Here is a 22,608-nt window from a genome sequence, read left to right as displayed (position 1 = left end):
CATTAACCTGACCTTATTTTGCTTTAAGAGATTTATTTTCAGTAAAAAAAACGTGCTCCACACCCCACCAATAGAGTAACTTTTGACATTTTAACAGCATTGCACATAAAGTATTTATATTACAACACAAGTAACAAGTGTAGTTAATTGATGTGAAGTTTCTGTATTACAAGAGCATCATCTAGTGGTGAAATGTATGACTAGGTCACCACTGGCACCTTGTTTAGCTCAACTAGACAAAGGATTTTTAAAGCTCTTGTAATAATATTTTATTTTTATCTTTAATATAATTTTGTTTTCCGTTTGCTTTTCCTCACACTTTGATTCTTCAATTCTTAAATCTGAAAATCCAGGCCAGTCAGCCACACTAATGCTGTCAGTTATGGGTAGAAGAGGTCCGTCTTCGATGACTGCTGAACAAGTTAGCCTGGCAAAAGTCTCAGGTCCTGAGAGTGTTAGCAACGGTGTACTAACTCAGATGGACAATGGAGAAATTCTGGTGACTGTTGAGGCTGTCCCTAAAGGCGAGTTTGTGGTCGTTGTAAAAGGAACTGACAAAGTGTCCAACAGTCAATTTCAGAGGCAGTCAAACACCCAAGTGTCTCTCTCCAAAGTGAAGATCCAGGTTTGTCTTTTCAATTTCCCCTTTAATGTAAATGTGTTTTGTTTGACTATAATATCAGATACAATGAGTCTAATTCGAATCAAATTCATTCCATAAATAGATACAGAATAATTAAGCATTCACAAGGTACAAGAATGATACCAGTCCTTTTAAGTTGTTGCTTTTCCTTGTCCACTCTAGGCTGTGGTGGACAGCAGTGTGGAGCCAGGACAGACCTTTAAGCTTCCATTCAGTGTGATGACTCAGAGCTCTGGTGGAAAGTATTCCATCAGTGCCAGAAATGACAGAAAATTCCCCATGATTTTCCCAAATGAGTAAGAGGTTCACTGCTAAAATAATACTTTAAATGTTAAATGTTGTAAAGACTGGCACTGATAGTCTGCTAATATTTACAGCATTTTTATATCTTTGAAGCTTAGTTAGCGTAACTTAGACCAAAACACATAAATTGGGTTCACAGCTAGCTTATGTCCTGTTTGAGTCTAATTTGTTGGGCCTTTAAAATGATAAAAGGGTTGAGTGACCTGTGTCACCCCAATAATCAGTTGGTATAGAAGGTAAGGGTAAGCAATAGCTGTTATTGCTCCGCCCAAATGTGCTATACAGCATTAGGTTTCTGTCACATCTTTAATGCATATAACAAATGTAGCCCCTGTGGTATTATTATATTTTACTCTTGTCTTGACAGACTCACCCTGGTAACTGGGCAATATGCCAATGCTACATTGAACATAACAACACCTGCCAGCACGCAGTCAGGCACTGATGTCACACTGACTATTGACGCACAGTCATCCAATGGCGTTGACTCAAATTATGCTGTTTTGAGATTGTCTGTTGTTACCAAGGTAAGTCAGTGAAATAAGCAAAAGCGCTTCTGAACATATCCACGCAAATTGCTGGTAAAGACATGTCCTACTGATCAAAAGCTGAATGTTGACAGTCCTTTCACACATGTCAAACACATCTTTCTTCTTTTCCAGATTACAGATTTTATTCAGCCATTATGTAAAGTGGTTAGCGTGCAGGATAACAAATGCCCTCGTGATCTGTCCCAGTGTGGACATTTCCAGTGGGGGCTCTCAGCTAACATTACAGATGGAAACGGAACTGGGATAGAGAGCATTTCCCTCCATCAGGGTAATGGAACCCTCACATACACCTCACTGAGCGCTCCTATCATCGTGGCAAACTACAATGCCTCCTGCTGCTCACAGATTGTTGAAATAATAGCTGTAGATAAAGTTGGCAATGTGGGAAAATACTACCAATCAATTGCTCTGTCAGGTGTCCCTCCTACTCTTACTCTGTCGCTGCCACTATGGATATGCCTGTTGGTATCTGCCTTCTTAGTAAGGCCTTGAAAGACTCAGGTTACATTATGCTAATCTTGTGTCTTTAATCTGCGCCAAATTTAAATCATTTAAAATAATGCACTTCTGCTATAATGTCTATTTTGCTTACTGGTGTTCAGCTTAAATAAAGCTTCTCTCAGCTTTTCCCTTATTTAAAAGGGGCCACCATAAGAGATAGCCACTTGGTGGATTTAGCACAGTTTTATGTCAGATAACCTCCTTGAAACAACATTTCCAGGTATTTGTGTCTCCTTCCAGTATGAAATGTTAACCACTAAACTTTGGAGACTACGGAAACTCAGTTTAAATAAAACACTGAAATAAAATTATGAATCTATACTTGTGTGAAAATAAAAAGTCAGTTGTTTCTGAGTGTTTTAAGTAATATTGATTACTTTGAAATCTGTGGGTGAGACTGTTCTTTTTTTATTGCTTTTGAAATGCAGCATTAAAATGTTCACAGATTTTTGTGTCCCAATGCTTTTAGCATAAGCAGGCATAATATTGGTTAAACAATGGGTATGATCCATCCATCCATTCACTTCCGCTTATCCTTTTCAGGGTCGTGGGGGGTGCTGGAGCCTATCCCAGCTATCATAGGGCGAGAGGCGGGGTACACCCTGGACAGGTCGCCAGTCTGTCGCAGGGGGGGGATAGGTGGGTATAGGTTAATTATAGGTATAATTTTTAGTCAGATTTAAAAACATCAGTGAAATATGCTTCATAATGCCTTACAGAAGTCATGTATCGGGTTATAATTCCTTGGGCTAAAAGCTGAAGACTGTACATTGTCCAAATAAATACAATAAACATGTGCTTCCAAAATTTACTGATTGGTGGTGTTTCTTTTTCATCTAAATAGTGCTACTTTCTTGGTTTCTGAAATATTAGTGGTGGCCTACTGGCTATACGCAAGAGGGGGCAATGCCCCCCTTAAACAAACGTCATGTCCCATTAAGTCAAACTTTTAGAAGTTTAGAAAGAAAATAATAAATTACCCACAAACTAAATATGGATAAGATTTACTACAGTAGCTGAATAATCCGCTAGAAAAGGCACAAATTAAATGATAGGTTTCACGTCTCATCCGCTCTTTGCCTCCGTGCACTCTTTGTGCGCAGGCTCACACAGCACTCGGCAGAGAACTCCCCCTCCCCCAGCTAAACATCCATGCCGCGCATCTTGCCATTGCCTTCAAATTGTGGTTATTATTGTGGTTAAGTTAAATCCAATTTATTAACCTACCTCTGAGACGAAGTGCATCTGCAAAGGACGTACTTTCTCCCGTTTGGCAGAGCAGGCAATGAGGTGCGTTTAATGTCTCTGTGTTAATTTGAGTTTCCATGAAACCCCGATAAAAGGTATTTATGTTTTTGTTTTTTTTATTACTGTGCCAGCCCTTTTTAGTTTTGTAAGTAGGCCTATTGGCTATATTGAGAGGTCTTATTTTGTTCTTACTTAATTTTGCAAATGTATTTGAATAAGGCCCTCCAATTAAGACAGATTTTATGTTGTTGATTTTAAAGATCTGAATGGATATTTTAATTTTATTTTTTATTTCTATTTTTAAGTTTTATTTTAAAAGACTTTGTGAATTCTCTTTTTTTATAACTGGGCCCACCCTTTTTAGTTTTGTTAATATTGGCAATAGTGTGAAGTGTTATTGTTGGGTTCAAATATATTCGATATAGGCCAGGGGTGTCAAACTCAAATACACAGTGGGCCAAAATTCAAAACTGGAACAAAGTTGCGGGCTAACGTTAATATTTATTGAAATATATTTATTCCTCCAGATATAAGAATGAATCTTTTCTTATGGACTAAAACACGTTTTGCTGAAAAACTGAATATGGAACAAGCAAAGCTTAATACTAAACAATATATATATTAGCTGTATAATACCAGTAGGCCAGCTCTAATAGTAATTTGGTATGGCTTCGCGGGCCAAATGTAATTAGGCTGCGGGCCAAATTTGGCCCGTGGGCCAGAGTTTGACACCTATGATATCTATCCAATTAAGTTAAATGTCATGTTTTTAGTTGTTAGAATCTGATGAGGAATATTTTATTTTATTTTTTGCTTTTCTGTTTTCCCCCTGAGGGATTGCCACCTTAACGTGGTCAGGGGTTTTGCGCGCGTTAGTGACCATAAAAGCTTGACCAGCAGAAGCTCAGCCTTCAGTTGGGACACCCAAGTTGGTCAGGTCTTTGGGTAGAGGCCTGACAAAGTGCAATCCAATTACCTGACAAAAACAGTTATCCAGAGTAGGGCTGCCATGATTAGTTGACTATAAAAATCATCAACGACTAATTTCATAGTCTGCGCATCGTTCGAAGCTTTGTAAGATCCTGAAAGACGCAGGAATAAGTAGTAGGATTTAAGAGTGCAATAATGGACTAAAACAGAAGATGCAATGCATCTACAAGGATGCCAGTTGCCGTTAAACACCAGTCTCTGGTATCGTAGCTGTGTCCAAATTTAGGGGCCACATCCTATAGAGTCCGCATTTGTAGGCTGATTAAGTTACAGCGACGCAAGGAAGGCTATCCAAATTCGCAGAATCCTACAAATGCGTCCTTCATTTCTCCAGATTTGAACGATGGGTAGGGTGTATCCTTCGTGGCCCAAGCTATCCTAGAATTCATAGCGAGGCCCAGTCCATTGCAGTTTCCAGCAATGGCAGCAGGTACTTAGTTTTAATATTACTCTTATTACTCTTTCTGGGTCACAAAATAAAGTTTTCAGATATTTTCTGGCAAGAATGTGGGTGCGTAAATTTCAAATATCTGCTCAATTTATCAATACATCGCATATTTGCAAAAATGCTCTGATGTTTTCGGAGACATCTGTTACCCACCAGCTCGATAGCTAGACGGGGTTCAAGGCTCACTAGAGCTGACGAACAGCAAACTCCTGGCACATCGTTTTCAGACCCCCTGTGGTTCAACTCAGGTTAAACATGATATATAAGTCACTTAGATACCTTAATTATTTTATTGTTTGGCTTTTTTCAGTATTTTATTTGCTCCTGAGTAAATCTGTTTGGCTGAGATTAAAGTTATAGTTTTCACACAGCTGAATAAACATCAAGCACAAAACTGATTAAACAGAAGTGTGAGATGGGCGAGAATTTACTCCAGTGTCCTGTTATATTTTAGATAGCAAGGAGCAGACGGCTGAGTTTATTAAACTCAATTGAATTGAATTGAATTGAATTTTATTTATATAGCACCAAATCACAACAAAAGTCGCCTCAAGGCGCTTCATAGGTACAGAGAAAAACCCAACAATCATATGACCCCCTATGAGCAAGCACTTTGGCAACAGTGAGAAGGAAAAACTCCCCTTTAACAGGAAGAAACCTCCGGCAGAACCAGGCTCAGGGAGGGGCGGGGCCATCTGCTGCGACTGGTTAGAGTGAGAGAAGGAAGACAGGATGAAAGACATGCTGTGGAAGAGAGACTCCACTGAGACAGTCTGCAAATTTTCTTAAAGTTTAATAAACGATCATCTGCTCTTTATTTTTAGTTAGCACATACCTTGAACACTTCAAGCTGTAAGCTAAACTGTAAATGGCCTGTATTTGTATAGCGCCTTACTTAGTCCCTATGGACCCCAAAGTGCTTTACACTACATTCAGTCATCCACCCATTCACACACACATTCACACACTGGTGATGGAAAGTTACATTGTAGCCACAGCTGCCCTGGGGCGCACTGACAGAGGCGAGGCTGCCGGACACTGGCGCCACCGGGTCCTCTGACCACCACCAGTAGGCAACGGGTGAAGTGTCTTGCCCAAGGACACAACGACCGAGACTGTTGGAGCTGGGGCTCAAACCGGTAACCTTCCGATTATAAGACAAACTGCCAACTATTGAGCCACGATCCTGAGCTAATGATAGTTATATAAGAGCAGATGCATGCTGGTGCAATAAGCTGCACGTTTTATGTCCAATGAATGCATGATGTAATTAGTCGACGAATTGCAAAAATAATTGGTGACTGTCAAAATAATCATTTGTGGCAGCCCTGATCCAGAGCACCCCACTCAACTCCCACACCTTTCTTGCCTCCATTGCCACTATGTGCCCCCTTTACATTTCTCTCTGCCCCCTCATATATGCCTGTCTAGAAACGGCCCTGAGTGCAGTGTGGACTTTTGAAAAAATGGTGGTCATAATGTGAAGAACAAACAGTGCAAGATCTTTTGTGTATTACTCCCACTGGAGAATATTGGTTTGCATTAGTTGATTTGAAACCGTACAGCATAAAGTCAAAGTCAACATTAAACTCCAGGACTGCAAAGCTATTACTTGTGTTACACATTTTTAAATGATCACAAAATAATTTTATAAACAAAATGTTTATTTACATTTCTTTCATTTTAACAGCCAGTACGAACAAACTATGCAACTTGACTTGACAAAAATCAAATCAATATAAATTCACAGTATGTACAATGAGGTTTAGGGCTGTAAAAGAATGTGTTAATATTGTGTTTGATATTTTTTGGGAAAGTTAGCTTTTCAAACATATCTGAGAAAAATCAGACATTTACACCAACGTAAAGACATCTTTTTTTTTTTTTTAAATACAGCACAATGTTAAACAGAATGAAAATATGTTTAAAAATAAAAAAAGATTCACTTTTAGTCCTCCCTGAATGAGGTGGTTAATTACTGTGCAAGTAATACAATTAGACTTCATTGCCATTTAGACATCAGTAATGACGTGGCATACTGACAGAAATTGAAAGATGGGTAATGGAAATTAGATCGTATTTTCAGTCTCAATTTAATTAAGACATGTTTTAACCTTAGTGCATATTTCAAAATCCAACATCCAAATTCCAACACTGGTCACAAGATGTGCTTTCCAGAGTTATTGTGGAAAGTTTATCAAATACTTCTTTTTTAATAATAGGCAAGTGCTTCAATTTTTGTAACTGTATATATGAAAACAACATCAATAAATTACCAATTAAAAAAACTAACAAAACATCTGTTTTTAATGTGTTCAGTTGACAATAATTAAAAACGAATGCAAATGTATTATGGCGAACTCATTACAAAATGAGAAAAGAAAAAGATGACAGCTTTAAAATGCCACTAGGACACTAAAGTCCATGTCCAAAACAAAAGCATTATGTATGCCACAAAGGCTTACTTGAGTTGAAGCCAAATTTACCTTAACAATTTTCCCTAAACTAACTCAGGTACAACATTCGTGAAGAAATACCATGCCAAACTGGGGTTATGCTCTCACACATCTTGTGACATCACCTACTGAATCAAAAAGTATGAGAAAAGGATACCTGCATATTCTGACAAACCAACTTAAATTTAAAGATTTATATTTCTGAAAAAACCTCAATCTCCATCTATATTACACTTTACTTTGCAGAGAGCACACAGTGCCATACAGAACATTGTAAAAAGAAAAAAAAAATAAAGTTCAACACTCTGGAAAGTTTCCTCATCTGCTTGCTAGTGAGGAGGAATAAAAGTGTAACTAGTATAAAGAACAACTGTCACTAATCATTATGTTGCATCACTCTAAAGTACAATTTGTGATTTTGGGGAGATTTACTTGTCTAGCCTGTCTATATTGCATCGTTTTTATTTTCAACAGTACCAAGTGGCACGCATGTTCGTCTGTTGGCTTTAGTTAAGTTGCTTCCGTTCTTTAAGACAGATGGATGGATTTCCAACAAAGCAACAAATGAGTACAAATTCCCAAACTCTCGAACCATTCTACAAAGATACAAAATAATTATCTCAAAAAGGCAAAATAAGTAAATTCTCCATTTGCATATAAATTCCATTATAAAAACCAAACAAACAAAAACCCGCTCCACAGCATGCATTTTCTGAATTACAAGAATGTATATTTCCTATTTCAAAGCATACCATTGTTCCAAGGTGAACATGGTTTCTTACATATCCATCTCTCACGGACCACCATGTACATTTTTAACATGTTTTTTTAGGTGACCCGTCTGCGTGAATTTCTTTGGACAGTGTGGACAGGCATGTGGTTTCTCCCCTGTATGGGTGTATTTGTGCCTTTTAAGGTTATTGTAGTCTAAAAATCCTTTTCCACAGAATGGACACCAGTGTCTTTTCTCTCCATTATGCCATCGCAAATGCACATTCAGTTCTACTCTTCTTATGAATTTCCTTTCACAGAGGGTACACTGAAATGGTTTCTCTCCAGTGTGGATCCTAATATGTACTTCTACGTCTCGTTTTGTGAAGAATCCTTTTTTGCAGATCTGGCAAATGAAAGGTCTTATCCTGCCATGCACCATTTGTATGTGTTTTGTAAGGCCAAAGCGGTAGACAAATCCCTTCCCGCAATGCTGGCAGATATGTATCCGACCATTACGGTGCACCCGGCCGTGGCGTTTAAAGCTCTTGGAGTCTGGGAAATTCTTCCCACAGAATGTGCATGAGAAGGGCCTGTGTCCCGTATGAAGACTAACGTGGCTCTCCAGTGCAGCACTGCTGCTAAGAATTCGACCACATTCCCCACACTGGTTCCTTAGCAGATGCCTACCTATGACTGACAAAGGCTGTAGAGGTGATACAATTGGTGACGTAACAAATTTGGGTTGGGGTGAATCAGGGGAGCCACTGGGGTTTTGATTATCAGATCCCGTCTCCGTCTTTACGTTTAACAAAGACGACTCCTTTTCCCCAGGTGGAGCCATTTCACTTTCTGTCATGACAGGAGGTATCCACACTTTAGCTCGACATTTTTTCCCAACCCCACAGTTGGTCCGACTCTCTGATAACCGACTTTTTGCCAATTTAGATTTGTTAGACTTTTTCATTGAAGCAATTTTTTTTGCTTTTGCTGCTTTAGCTAACTTCATAGCATTAACAACTTTAAAACCCCTTTTAGGACCAGTAACATCTTGGATTAGTCTGGGCTTCTTAGCAGGTGTAGATTCCTCAGTCCTTGTAGGACTGATGCAATTTTTAGCTATTGTAGGGGACTTGACACTTGGGGAACAAGTTTTACCTTTATTTCTTCTAGTAATAGCGCCACCTGTGGTTATACCAAAAGATCTTAATTCCCTTTTAATCCTTTTTGTCCTTGAGTCATCCTTGCTGAAAAGTGAACTCCTACGGATGCCAGACTGCCTCAAACTAGGTGTTCTTGGACTAACAGAAGGCAAGTCAGTCTTTTTAGGACTAGTGCTTCCTCTGGTTGACATTACAAGGCTTACAGAACTTGATTTTTCATTTATAGGGGTTGTATCATTGTTAGTCATTTTGGGGCTACCACTTTCTTTAGTTGAGCTCGGACTTCTAGAACTCAAAGAACCTTTTCTACCTGAAGGCGACCTCCTCGGACTTAAAGAACTGGATTTTTTATATCTAGGACTATCCCTACCCAAAGACCTCCTAGGAGTCACTGAAGTCATTTCAGGACTAGCAATTTCTTCATTTAAATTACCCTCTCTAGGACTCACAGATGTGGATTTTTTATTATCTGTGCCTAAACCATCTCTATGTGTACTGTCCGCCTTAGGAGTCATGGTGGTGGAATCAGTGTTAGCCCTGCTCTTCTTAGAAGTTGGCTCATTATCAATCATCTTGGGTAAATCACCACCATTACACAGTACAGATCTTACAGGACTGATGGAAGATGGGGGATTATTAATTAGAGCTGTATTATCTTTAACCACATCTCTCCTTCCAAGGCAAACAGGACTGGTTTCCTTAGTTGACTTTTCACCGTTAAGACTGCCATTCTCTATTCCAAGTTTCTTAGAGATGAGAGTGGTAGTCTCACTTTCTGAATTCCGTTCCAGACTTTTTTCAGTTCTTTTAACTTGCAAGTGACTTTTCAGATGACTTCGCAGCCGAACGACCAAGGAGTTTTTCTGTAAGCTTTTCTTCTGTAAGCTTCTCTCCGTCAAAGAAGCTTTACCATTTGCAAAGTCAGAGTTGGCCTGTATCAAAATGGAAAGAAGAAACAAAAAATAAATAAATAGGTACCACATTCTGTAGGGGTTCTAATTTAAAAAAAAAAAAAAAAAAAACCCACAACATCAACATAACATGATGACTATCAATTTCAATGTGTAACCACAGAAATTATGACCCCCATGTACTGAATAGCATTTACCTGTTTTTCTGGATCTTGAACGATCGGTGAAACTGCCAGTTGTGCCAAGAACTGTGCTTTAGTCATCTGTAAGTGAGGGTCAGATGCCTCTCTGGACATGGAGGTAAGCTGTATGATGGCAGATTCATTCTCCTGTACGTCACTGCTGTCCATATTAGGAATGGGTTCAACAGATGTGGCTGATGTAGATGGCTGCAAATCTTCACCGACAGTTGCCTCTCTCATGACAGTGAATGTTTCAGATGACAGTTGAGCCCGCTCATGATTATTTGATTCTTCTGACTTCTGAGGTGTATTTAGAGTCACAGGACTAAGCATTTCGGTTACATCTAAACTACTGCTTGAAGATGAATCTAGCTTCTCTGAGATTGCTGGTTTTGAAGACATCTCTTGCATAGTACCTTCAGAAAATCCCTTTAAAAGCAGTTTCGATACCAAAACAGATTCGTTGGGGGATACTGAAAATGGAAGTTTGGTTAATCTGACCACAGGAGTGAGCTTCCTATCAACAGTCGGCTGTGATGCTGGTATTATCTTAACTGACTGTTCTAAACTGGTTTCTGTAGGAGTGCTTATCACTTCAGAAACAGAGGCAGTTTGTTCAGGAGATTCAGGGCTGTCGGTTGTGTTTTCACTTTGAGAGAATGCTGTGTCATCGGAAGCTGAAACACTTAACTCCTGTGAAGCTGCAGTCGACTGTGTAGATGTCAATGTGACAGGAACATCACGAGGCATTGCTGCCTCTTGCGTTCCTTTCACAACTATTGTCTGTGGCGGATGTTTACTTGGTGCCACTGCTGCCAACCGTATTGGAACTATGATTGTTATTTTTTTGTGTGGTGGACCACCTGTTTGCTGATTTTCTGATGGTTTAGTCAACTGTGAAACTGGGACTAATGTCATGGAGGTAGTATTTGTTTGTTGAGGAAGATAGAAAAGTGAAGGCGTTTCCAGAGGCAACCCTGCAACTCCAGAAGTTGCAAGTAAATTATTGTGTGTAGTCCTCGACTCTATAGAAGAAACCTTTGTTGTAGACGATGCTATATTGTGAGATGGTCCTACTCTTGGCACAACAGTTATTATTTTAGGCCTAATTTTAGTCAGTTTTCTGGGTGCTACGGGGTGGGAAGATGGCAGGACAAAAGTTTGAGTAGCAGCATTTGATAAAACTTGCTGTTGTTGTGGTGTAACAAATGCTTTGAGGGTTTCATTGGCCTCTACACTTGACTGAGATTTTACAGTAAGATTCTGTGTCTGTGGTTTAGCTAGGATTTTGTCCACTGTTTGTAGGGTATCCACACAGGGAGCACAATGAGTCATAGGTGATGAAATTTTTTCGGAAGACGGAATAATATTTCCCATTGTTGACTGATTCATTGCTTCAACTAGCAGCATTGCATCCTGAAGTGTTGCAGAAGTACGACGTTCCTTGTGCTGACCGGGTGTCAGTTGTGGTGAGTCCAATGGAGGAGAGTTCAATGTTTTCTTTGCAGATAAAGCTTCAATGGATGGAGCCTCAACTGCCTCTTTCTCTACACCCGTGGGAAGCTGAGTTTCAGGGTCTACTGGCTTTTCAGAAGAACTGCTACTCAAAGACAAAACTGAAGCAGGCAGAGAACCAGCCTTTCTATTGTCCATGTTTTTCAAATCAGTGCTTGCCATCTCCTGTACAGATGGATTGGCAGTAGAGGAAGTCTCTTTCGACTTAATCCCAGATGATCTTGGAGAGGCAAAAGCAGAAATCTTCACTGCATCTACTGCAGTGGATTTGTCAACTATTTCTGAAGGTGTGTTCAACTGTTCCTGGCCTTTTAAGGCATCAAAAGATGATAACACAAGTGCTTCTTTTGGTTTAATTTTCTTTGGTGGCCGTCCTCTTCTACGCCGTACTGACACATTAGTTTTGGGAGTAGTTTCATCTTCTGCCAAGCTGTTTTTTAATTCTTCACAAATAACTTCTTTGTTGACCAATATGGACCCCCCTAACTGTTCATCTGCACAGTGCACATGTGCAGATGGCTTAACAGTAATAGCAGTTTGTTCATTTTCTACTGTTTCACCATCTCTTTGACATTGCTGAAGAACCTGTGTCTCTACTTCTGATGTCTCCTGATCAACTTCAGACTCTTCTTTGATATTGTCCGTCATTGCAGCAAGTGAAATAACTATTGAATGTTCTGAATCAGTGGTCTGGCTCTGCGTTCCCTCTGAACGGCTACTCTCTCCCATACAGGATACCTCCCGGACCATTTTGGTCTCTTCATCTTTTCGAGCTGATGTAGTTTCTTCTGTTGAATCTTCCTGGTTAATAAGCATCCCTTCATTTTCAGTTCCATTTAAAGAGACGTGTAAAGAACCTAGGCACCACAGTGATAAAGATGTCAGAAGAAACATAAGAGGAAAAAGTTACTAAGGCAGAGAAAACTCTGGAACAATGAAACTTTAGTTAGACATTTTTTCTTTTCCCCTTAACATTACATGGTCCATACAATTATTTTAAAGGGAACTGTTTATTTTATTTTTTTAAAGATGTGCTAAGTCCTGTTTTGATTCGGCACTCATCATATAATACCACTGGGAAATGCTGCACACACAACCTGTTTACTGGTGAATAATCTTCCACTATTATTTTGGATGTTTAAACTCTGCCAACCATTTAGCCTCAACCCTTTCTACCTTGCACTTTCCCTACTGACTGCTATTGTGTTGTCGTCAAGCTGCTTCCCAAATGAGGTTTCATCTCCTGGCTAGACATACACAAAAATTAAACTGTAGCTAAGGATGGCAGTTGCTGTTGTGCTCTAACACAATCTGCAGCAGGTGGGGAAGACCTGCACTACGGTTTCAAACAGCTCTCTCAGACAACAGAGGTAGGGTTCATATACAGAGGCAGAATCTCAGTGAAGTAGCAGTTGATTATGACATTCAGATAACTAAACACATTTGACCATCACAAGATAATTGGGAAATAATACATTTGCTGATGAGCAAATTCAAAATGCCATTATTTAATTCTTACAATTCTTTCTTTATTCCAAAACCATCAGTTTAATTTCCTCACCTGAAACATTACTAAGGGCTTGTTCAGAGGCCACTGCAGACTCAACTTCCTCTTCTTTTAACTCAGACTGTAGAGAAGTATCACTGTATGATTCCTGTAGGAGGAGGACAAAAATTTAGGTTTTGAGAAGGTGCAAAAAAATCAGAACATTTTATTTTTTTAATGCTGCTATGGTACACACAAACCTCCTGTTTGACAAGTATAAATGTCATCTGAGAATTTCCTCCCTGCTCCTGCAAACCATATCCAAACCTCTCACCAGCGTGTAACATTTGTTGGTTTTTTAATGATGACTGCCCCAGTGGCTGACATTGCTCGACCAACACTGTGCGGAAGGAGACAATATCTGTAAAGAGAAACATGCAAACACACAAAGAAAAAACAGAATAACTAATTGTTCAAGAATAGAGTTCAGAAGAGAGTTGAGTACAGCGACAATTTCCAGGGGAGTAATGAACTAGTTTTATTGCACCAGCAGAAAAAAAGTGAAGACCGCAATGCCACCGCTTTGAACTGGAGCTGGCAGTGGCAGACCTTGCAATTCTCTGGAGATCAGCTGCAAGTTGGAAGGCCACTCTAACCAGAAGTGGAAACAGGTATAGAGCTAGTGCTGCTATACTATGCTCACAAAGGCTGGAGAACAGAGAATACAGTAGCCACCTGGAACGACGAGTCAACTAATTTAATAGTTGACTCGTCGTTTGAAGCTTTGTAAGATCCCAAAAGACGACGCAGGAATAAGTAGTAGGATTTAAGAGTGTAATAACGTACTGAAACAGAAGATGGCAGCACTGCATGTACAAGGATGCCAGCTGCCGTTAAACCCCAAAGAAGAAGAAGCTGTGTCCAGTATCATAGTTGTGTCCAAATTCAGGAACTTTTGCTACTCTGGTTAAACATGATATATAAGTCACTTAGATACCTTAAATATTTTATTGTTTGGCCTTTTTCAGTATTTTATTTGTTCCTGAGCAAATCTGTTTGGCTGAAATTAAAGCTATAGTTTTTACACAGCTGAATAAACGTCAAGCAGACAACTGATTATCAGTTATTATCAAGTGTCAGATGCTCGAGAATATACTATCATCTTGTCTTTATTTTTAGTTAGCACATACCTTAAACACTTAAAGCTGTAAGCTAATGATAGTTATATAAAAGCAGATGCATGCTGGTGCAATACGCTGTACGTTTTACGTCCAATGGATGCATGATCTGATTAGTCGACTAATCGCAAAAATAATCGGTGACTAGTCGGCTATTAAAATAATCGTTTGTGGCAGCCCTATTGCACATATATGCACCCCGGACCACTGTCAAGAGGCCAGGTCCACTGAAAAGACCGCTTTACTCTGTGTTTTGAAGTTCTGGCTACTGGTGGGTGTCTGCATAACTTACCCATGTCTTGCCCTATCAAGCTTTGTTTTTACACCTAAGTAAGGATAAAAATTTAATTTTGGCTTAAGTATTATTTTCTACTAAGAAAAGCATATTAAAGTTATAAATTGACTTGCATATCATTGAGTACAATTAGGATTGTACTCAAGCTATATGTGGAAGGAAACCGTGACCTAGGACAAGCTGATGGCATAAGATGTAAGTACAACTCCTCTGGTTTCATATGCAAAAAGAAATTATTGCGCTAGCTTACGTGGTTCCGGTTCTAGTGATTTAAAAATAGTTACCGGCTTTAAAGGGTTAACATAAAACCATTACTACAACTATACTGTATGGAACAATTCCACAAATACAGAGATTAAAAAAAAAAAAAAACTTCTTTATATATATATCCCCAGTACAAGTTGAAGAAATGTTCAAATGTAAACAAAGGAGAACATTAATAAACGGACATATTAAATCAATGGCAAGGCAAAAAAATCTCAATGAAGGCTCATATATGGATCTGCTATACGGCTTTACCGCAAACCCAATGTGGTAGCCAAGTATGACACAGCTGCTCAACAGTCGCTCTACGTTCTGTGCATAGCTGGGAAAGTGCCGTCTGAGAAAAATGATTACTGCCAGTGAGTTGGTAACAAGAGTCAATAACTTTAATCTGCTGCTTAAATCAGTATTTTTTATTTTATTTTAAATTGCGTCATGTTTTTTTTTTTGTTACAATAAAGAAGTAACATTACAGTCTTTCTCTTCTGTAGGTAGACAAAGGTACAGTATGGGAAAAAGTTAAGATATAGTCACGATTGGACTATAAGACAAATAGTATGAACAACCACCAATACATATGAAGTCTTAGATTGTGCTTGTTCTAAAGGATGGCAGTGACACCTCTTTCAGTGTTTTGGAAGCATATAAACAGATCTGACCAATCAAACCACTGCATTTATGTTGTACTCGAGGGTAAAAACAGGCACCGGTACTGCATATACAATAATATGATAATAGTAGAACAATACCATTTAAAATTCAGACACAACTAGATGCTGGGATGCCAATTGGGTCAATGTTAATCTGTAAAATTATTTCCCTACCTCGTCAATGTGGTCCTAAGTTTGCCAACGAGCTCAAACTGCCCCACTGACCTCCTGAGCCAGTATGAAAGCGATCGCGATACGGCTTCAGCGCCGGAATGAAACCATGAAATGATCCCTGCTGTGGCCTTTACTTGAGATTTGGATGAAACCAGAATCTCCATTTCTTTCTTCTCTTGTTTAGAAGCATCAGGACCAGCTCATCATAACTTGATGTCGACTTCATTTTCTTTTCTTTCTTTTTTTTTTTTTACCAGTGCATTATTTGAGCATGATTCTTTTGCAAAAATGCAACGCGTTATATTTATTTAAATCTGCCTGTCTAATATACAAAGTTATACATCGTCTGGCGCTTCCACCAGTGAGTGATTGTATTAAACAAAAGTCTAGCAGTATTGCTGGGTCTCGACTAACTCGAGCCACTGTTAGAGGTGATTGTGAATTGGCATTTAGACAGACCACCTTTTCACATATCAGGGAGTGAGCTTCTGGAATAGCCTTCCACTGTCAGTGAGGGAAAGTAAAAGTATCCCCATCTTTAAGAGTCACTTAAAAGGGTGGATGCACAAACATGTGATCATGTTTAATAATCATGCTTTATATTGGACGTGAAAAAGAGTGTATTTAAAAAAAAAAAAAAAGGGAACCAACTATTAGTGTAATGGGTCAGCGCAATATCAGGACAGTCAGGCCATGTGCAATACTGGAGTTTGTGCAATATAACTGATATATATCGGATGACGATATAAAAACGTCTATCGTTTTATTTTACGCTATCGTTTGTTTTGTGGTGTCGCAAAATAAGCTGTTTACGGCAATATTTTTCATTGTTTTGATGGTCACTGTAGTGGCTATATTAATTTCTTAAAGTTCTATCTTTCTCTTATATTTTATATAACCACACTACGGACGGACAAGCGCCTGTTTTTATGCGTTGTGGTTAGCAACAACGACGGTAACACCATCGCGTGTCCGCTTGTTTATGCTCCACATAAACCTTTCACAATAAAGCTCAAGCTCCTGTTGAGACTTTTCAAAATAAACTGAATCACGTGAACGAGCAGATTATTTACGGATGAAAAGTAAAAAAAGAGCCGCCAGGTGCTAAAAAATAAACCTTAGACTCAAACGTTAGAACAGGCTTTTCCCCGCAGCACGCCGTGTAATAAATGCTCACAAAGAAAACAGCGGCTGTTACAACTTATGTCTAAAAATGTATCGTTTCATGCATCGGTTAAAACACTCGACTCCAGCTACATGACGCGCAGCTGGAAACACTTCCCGCAAGTCGAGCTGCCCGAGATTCATAGAATTTACAGAAAATGTTACATTTTTGTGATTTATATCGTTATTGGGACGATAGAATTCTTATATCGGGATATGAGATTTTGGTCATATCGCACAGCCCTAATAACTGATGTGTTTCCATTATTGTCATCTATACTGTCCTCGGTGTCCCCTCTTCTTGTCATTGTTTGTTCTAATATAATGTGATCACTGTTTTTGTCCTTGTCACATGATCTGTAAATAGTGTCTCTGTATGTTTTTACTAACTTTTGTTTAACTCCAACCTGCCAGAGGGTCTGCAGATGAAAATCAGCCCAATGGTATAATCTGGCATATTTACATTTATTAAAATGTTCATTAATCTGTATTGCCCTTCTACACAAGTGTCTAAACAAGTTTGCATTCATAGTTTCATATATTTTTTTCGCAACACAGTCATTATGTATAGACCTTAATACTGTTGTTGCAGATTCAAATCTGGGACTTCCAGACGCACTGCTATAATGACCCCACGCACACTAGGTGGAACTCAATTATAACAGAAAATGGCAGTAACCGAGTAGAGTCGAGTCACGTTGAGTAGTGAGAAAGGGTTCTAATTTCTGCAAAACATTCTAACAACAACAGAGAGGCAGCAATTCGCTTAAACAATTGTTTGGTTAATACTTCGTCTTAATCATCTCCTCTAAAGGAAAAAAACATTCTGATGTTTTGAAAGTACAGTTGTTATCAGAATGCTCTTTAAACACTACATTAGGGTACACAAAAACATCTGTGATACAAGTTTATGGACCTTTGTATTCTAGTTTCTGTTTCAGAATTATTACACAACTTATCAATATCTAAATACAAGTGTGGAATAAAGCTATACATTGATAAGATTTCAGTTCAGTTTAATTTTTTTTTTAATACACGTCTTAGTGGTTTTGCCTGGCACTATGCCAGTGCCATTAGAAGACTGCAGTTCGTTATCAGCCCCCTCATTCGCACCTCACCAGCTTCCTGTGTGGGAAAACCTTAGTACCATTGAGTGTGAACGTAGTTACAAACAGAATAAGAAACAGGTTTGCATGTGACATGGGTGTCCACGACCAGGATGCTGACGTAAAAAATTTGTAATGTGTAACGGTCTGTAAACTACAGCAGAACGAACAAAAAGAAATATACTCGGGGGCATAAAGAACTGATTGGCCAATTTAGAAGAGGTTCTGGCTTCCTTTAGCTAATCCTAATTGTATTTTATAGATAAAAACCAATATAAAGATAGAAGTGGTGAGTCTGAGCTGTAAAGGAGCAGTCAATTTAGCTCAAATCAGTTATACCAATGCTCGATTTCATTTGAATAATTATGGAGCATCTGTTCCGTTCCTTATAAATATATATATGTAAAACGTTTTAGAGCTCTGTAGCCATAAAGAGACGATTTTTTGAAGTTTGGACCAACGTTCACTGTCCTCTAAAAATGGAGAAACTAGTATGGTTTCCCTCCCATTTTGGATCCCACGCTCAAGATGACTATGCTGAGAAGCAAGCATTAACAACTATGATGTTCAGTGTGTTCCAGATAACATGAATACACGTAAAATGTTAGCTAAACACAACACATACCATCATAAGCCAGTTATAACTGTTAATATTAGTTAGCTCGGGGTGGCTAACATGCTATGCAACTCACCACACTGCACGGCTGTGTCGCATTTCTCGAAGTCGTTGCTTTGCCCAGGAAGAGGCTGTTTTTCTCTTTGATAACTGCCCGATTGGCTTTTCGCGTTCTCAAACTGGTTGCATTTTGTTCTGAGGTCCTCATTCTCCTTCTTGATTTTGCATATTTCTGCCTTCAGCTCGTCAACCATAGTTTCGTAAAGTTTCGTGGTTTCTGCAACAGCGCTCTTCAGCATGCTCTCCATGAAAGAGGCATACTTCGTCTGAAAATCGTCCGAAGACATTTTGTATGTCGTACTGTACTTCCTGGATACAGATACGAGCCCACCTGAAAGAGTGTCTTTACTCTGGCGTTTTTTTTAAAGGCACGCCGTCAGAAGCTCCGCCAACATGGCTTCTTCACATGGACGGACGGACGGACGCGGTCTCTGCTTTGTGTGACGCACATTGGATGACTGACTTACGCAAGCATCCGGTGTTTCACTTCAAGCCAAACTTTGCTTTTTGAAGAAGTTCAGTCTGTAAACAAAAAATAAACTAGGAAATCTGTCGGCGCCGAATTATTATTACTACCGTCGTATAATCCCACACAACACCAAGAGACCCCAATCTTTTCGTTGCAGCTGAGATTATGCTTTCTTGTTCGTCGATTTTGCTTTAACCGCAGTTGGTAAACAGCTTTTAAGAGCATTACCGCCACCGTCTGGATTGGAGGATTAATCGGAACTTTAAGATATCCGGGGTGTCGAACTTGTTTTAGTTCATGCATAACTTTAATTTATTCCATGTGCTTTTTTATTTACTTTTATTTATTGATTTACCGACTTTTACTTACTCCTCTTCCTCCAAAAGTGAATGAACTGATCTTTAAAATCGTAAAGAATATTTTCCAAATAAGTCATTACTTAGACTCCATCTCATCGTATCTGTAGCATCCTCTTCTGTCACACACAGCCTCTGCATGTCCTCTTTGACTAGTTTAAGGAACCATCTCTGTAGTTACTATCGCTTGTTTTGACATTAATAAAATTATTTATTAATGACTGCACTGCAATTTTCAAATTTTGCCTTTCATTAAGCCAAACTGAACCCTTTCATGGGCTGGTTGTGCCCCACATAACACGTGCTCATATGCTTAAACAGTTATCTTTTTAATCTACTTGTTATCTAAAAAATGACACAAAAAGCACACACGTTACACGGAGAAAACACGTTTCACTTCCTGTCTCATAAGTGAAAGAGGTGAACTTTAAGATGCAAAAAGGGATTTAACTGAAGCAACAAAAAGGTTTAATTTGGATGTGAAACTGTTTATTTATGGAACATTATCCTAATATGACAATACTTCTTCACCCACTACTGTCATTTAGTGCTCTTTAAGCACGTTTCCCACTGGAACCAGTTCTCTTTTCTTTCTTCCGTAGCATGAAAATTGTTCCAATCGACGACCCGTATTTAGATACCGGAAGTGTCGTTGTTTACGGAATCGGGAGAAATGTCATAACGCAAGAGTAAAGCTAAGCTACTGAATTACTTTTTCTGCTAAGCCTGAGTTCTAAATACACGATATGTAAAGAATGCGATCATTTATGTTAAAATTTTCAAGCGTGCTTATGTTTTTTAAAATTAAATAGTGTCCAGAATCCGTTAAACATAAATCAGAACTAATGGAGCGAGCTAGTTGCAGCTAACGTTAGCATGACACTTTGTTTAAACAGCAGGGTTCATGAAAGCAACCAAGCTGTAAACTCGGACAACCGATACAACCCATAAATCATTAACTACACAAAAAGCACGTGTAAGAAACGGACACATCTACCTTAGAGACACCGACTTTAGCTGTAGCCAGTCAACAACAACAGGCTTTGAATTGCCAGTCATTTTTTTCTCCTCCTTTTCCGTTTATTAAAAAGACTTTAAGCCACAGCGCAGTTATAATGGCGGAGACTATACTAACGTTTCAGTCACAACTTTCTGGCGTCATGGAGACGGTGTTCAAGGCTGCTATGTATGAGATCACCCGGTTGGTGGAGGACAGTTTTTTGGAAGAGGTAACGCGGTGCCGGGAGCAGGTTGAGTCCTTAAAGAGACGACTGAAGTGGTCGGAGACTCGTCGCAAAGAACGAGAGGGAGACTGGAGAGGGAGATGCATTGACTGTGGAAAAGTCGGGATATCCAGTGAGAACCAACCCAGAACCTCAGGTGGGTCTTTCTAGGGTTAGTCGTCCATGTTTTACCTGTATTTATTTTCTTAAGGCTAATGAAGAGTTAACCTTTCATTAGAATTAACATTACATTAACAATTCCATTACAAACAAAACTAGGTGTATAAATATTGCAAATATTTTAAGAAATGTGATTATTTAAGTATTTGGGGTTGGACTACACTACCTCAGGCCACAGCTGTATAAATGCAGCATACACAGAATACATTTTAAACACTTTGTGGTTGTTTTAAAATTTTGCCTGGAAATAAAGGTACTTCCAGTGCATAAACTTGCATTACATATTCTTTAATCTGCATTATTCACACTGTGGTGCCTGACTTCTGCATATCTTACTTGTGTAACTAGTACTTATGAAGCCAGGTTGGAGAATTTGATCACAAATGAATAAACACTTTCTGGCTGCTTCATTAGTTACTCCAGTTCAGCTGTTCATTAACACAAATAATATTGAGCCAATCACATAGCAGCAACTCCATGCATTTAGGCATGCAGACATGGTCAAGACAACGTGCTTAAGTTCAAATCAAGCACCAGAATGCGGAAAAAAGTTAATTTAAAATACTTTGAACTTTGTCTGTACAACTTTGTAATATACTGCTACATCTCTTCCCCCAAAGAAGAAATCTATAATTCTATTTCTTGTGGGTTTTAAGAGAAACATAATCATGTTTCTTTTGACTATGTTCATAGCCACATATTCACATATTTCTCCTTTTGGCTTTTGGATTTGTAACCCTAAGTTAAACATACTGGGGAAAATAAACAGATTCTGATCACCCACTGTTAATTATGATTTTCACTAAACACCAAAAATTGTTTCCTTTTTTGCTGCTTAAAGAAGATTGCTAGAGCTCAGAGGCAATCTTCTTGACATTATATGACTCAACTGACCTTTGCCTTATTTTGTTTTCTAAATCTTTGAAATTCAAGAAAAGCCATGTTCTCTAATGGGAAAAAAATGAAAAAAAAATCTATTATTTTCAGAGAAAAGCCTGAAACAGGAGACTGTGCTTCATGAAGAAATAAATAGTTCCCAGGAAGCTGATGGATGTACACTGAGCCATGAGAAGGAAGGAGAGGAAAAAATAGAGCGCCAAAGTGCCACAAAAGCAACGCAGGTATGATAGTTTTATTACATTATACAGCTTCATAAATTTACAAAACAAAAGTGTATAAAATGTGTGTTTAAGCCACTTAGTCTCATATTATGGGGTATAGAGCCACTGCAGGGAGTGTGATAAACCAAGGAAACATTTGTGGTATGGGTAAACTGACGAAATGTGATTTTTTTTTTTTTTTTTTTTTTTTTTTGGGGTGGGGGGGAGACATGTTCACTAATGCTCTCTTGGTGACCCATGCACCATGAAAATTGAATCATTTATATTGTTAAAAATTGTGGGGGTATGGGAACTGACTGTGCACATTACACAGCATCCATGTAATATTTTTAAGTATTTTAATTATTTTTTGTTTGAAAAACCCTTAAGCATTAAGTTAGATCTGCTTGCCAAAGTTAGGGTTCTACTTAAGGCAACTAAGGTAAAACCTGATGGATTAATGTTGCCTTTCCATTTTTTTTTCCCAGTCATCAGGTATTCAAGGCACTGGACTGTTCAAGGAAGAAGCTCTTCAGATCCAACCAGAAAATGATGAGTCGCAAGGGTGGCACATCAGCTTAGATGGTAAGTCTCTGTGCAAGTACATGCAGAAAATTTAACAAATTAATTTCTCGTTAATTTTTCAAGTGCTGTACAAATAGAGA

General features: G+C 38.8%; 3 protein-coding genes across 6 annotated transcripts in view; 2 read left to right on the top strand and 1 right to left on the bottom strand.

Annotated features, from left to right (window-relative positions):
* Window positions 1-2,809, top strand: part of LOC120716929 (von Willebrand factor A domain-containing protein 7-like) — a 29,065-nt gene extending 26,256 nt beyond the window's left edge. Inside the window, exons 15-18 of the mRNA XM_040004650.1 lie at window positions 354-625; window positions 806-939; window positions 1,314-1,473; window positions 1,609-2,809. Of these exons, the coding sequence (XP_039860584.1) occupies window positions 354-625; window positions 806-939; window positions 1,314-1,473; window positions 1,609-1,989 (947 nt within the window). The 3' untranslated portion in view covers window positions 1,990-2,809. The remainder of the gene's footprint in view (window positions 1-353; window positions 626-805; window positions 940-1,313; window positions 1,474-1,608) is intronic.
* A 3,762-nt stretch (window positions 2,810-6,571) lies between these two features.
* On the bottom strand, window positions 6,572-19,619 carry LOC120716926. Its single transcript, XM_040004645.1, has 5 exons — window positions 18,632-19,619; window positions 13,369-13,529; window positions 13,184-13,277; window positions 10,123-12,479; window positions 6,572-9,946 (listed from the first exon to the last, which is right to left on the bottom strand). The coding sequence occupies exons 1-5, from the start codon at window positions 18,900-18,902 to the stop codon at window positions 7,934-7,936; spliced, it is 4,896 nt and encodes a 1,631-aa protein (XP_039860579.1). The 5' UTR covers window positions 18,903-19,619; the 3' UTR covers window positions 6,572-7,933.
* A 150-nt stretch (window positions 19,620-19,769) lies between these two features.
* si:ch73-109d9.3 (zinc finger protein 880) overlaps window positions 19,770-22,608 on the top strand; it is a 51,672-nt gene continuing 48,833 nt past the window's right edge. For 3 of the 4 annotated variants that reach the window (XR_005692059.1, XR_005692058.1, XR_005692057.1), the window contains exons 1-3: window positions 19,774-20,820; window positions 21,831-21,964; window positions 22,432-22,528. The gene's annotated coding sequence lies outside the window, so the exon portion shown is untranslated. Of the gene's footprint in view, window positions 20,821-21,830; window positions 21,965-22,431; window positions 22,529-22,608 lie in introns of all 4 variants that reach the window. The other variant, XR_005692060.1, reaches the window with a different exon arrangement.

Source organism: Simochromis diagramma, unplaced genomic scaffold, assembly GCF_900408965.1.
Source record: "Simochromis diagramma unplaced genomic scaffold, fSimDia1.1 OVJJ01000487.1, whole genome shotgun sequence".
Lineage (NCBI taxonomy): Eukaryota > Metazoa > Chordata > Actinopteri > Cichliformes > Cichlidae > Simochromis > Simochromis diagramma.
The sequence above is the reverse complement of the archived record's forward strand: the minus strand, read 5'-3'. Positions and strand labels throughout refer to the sequence as shown.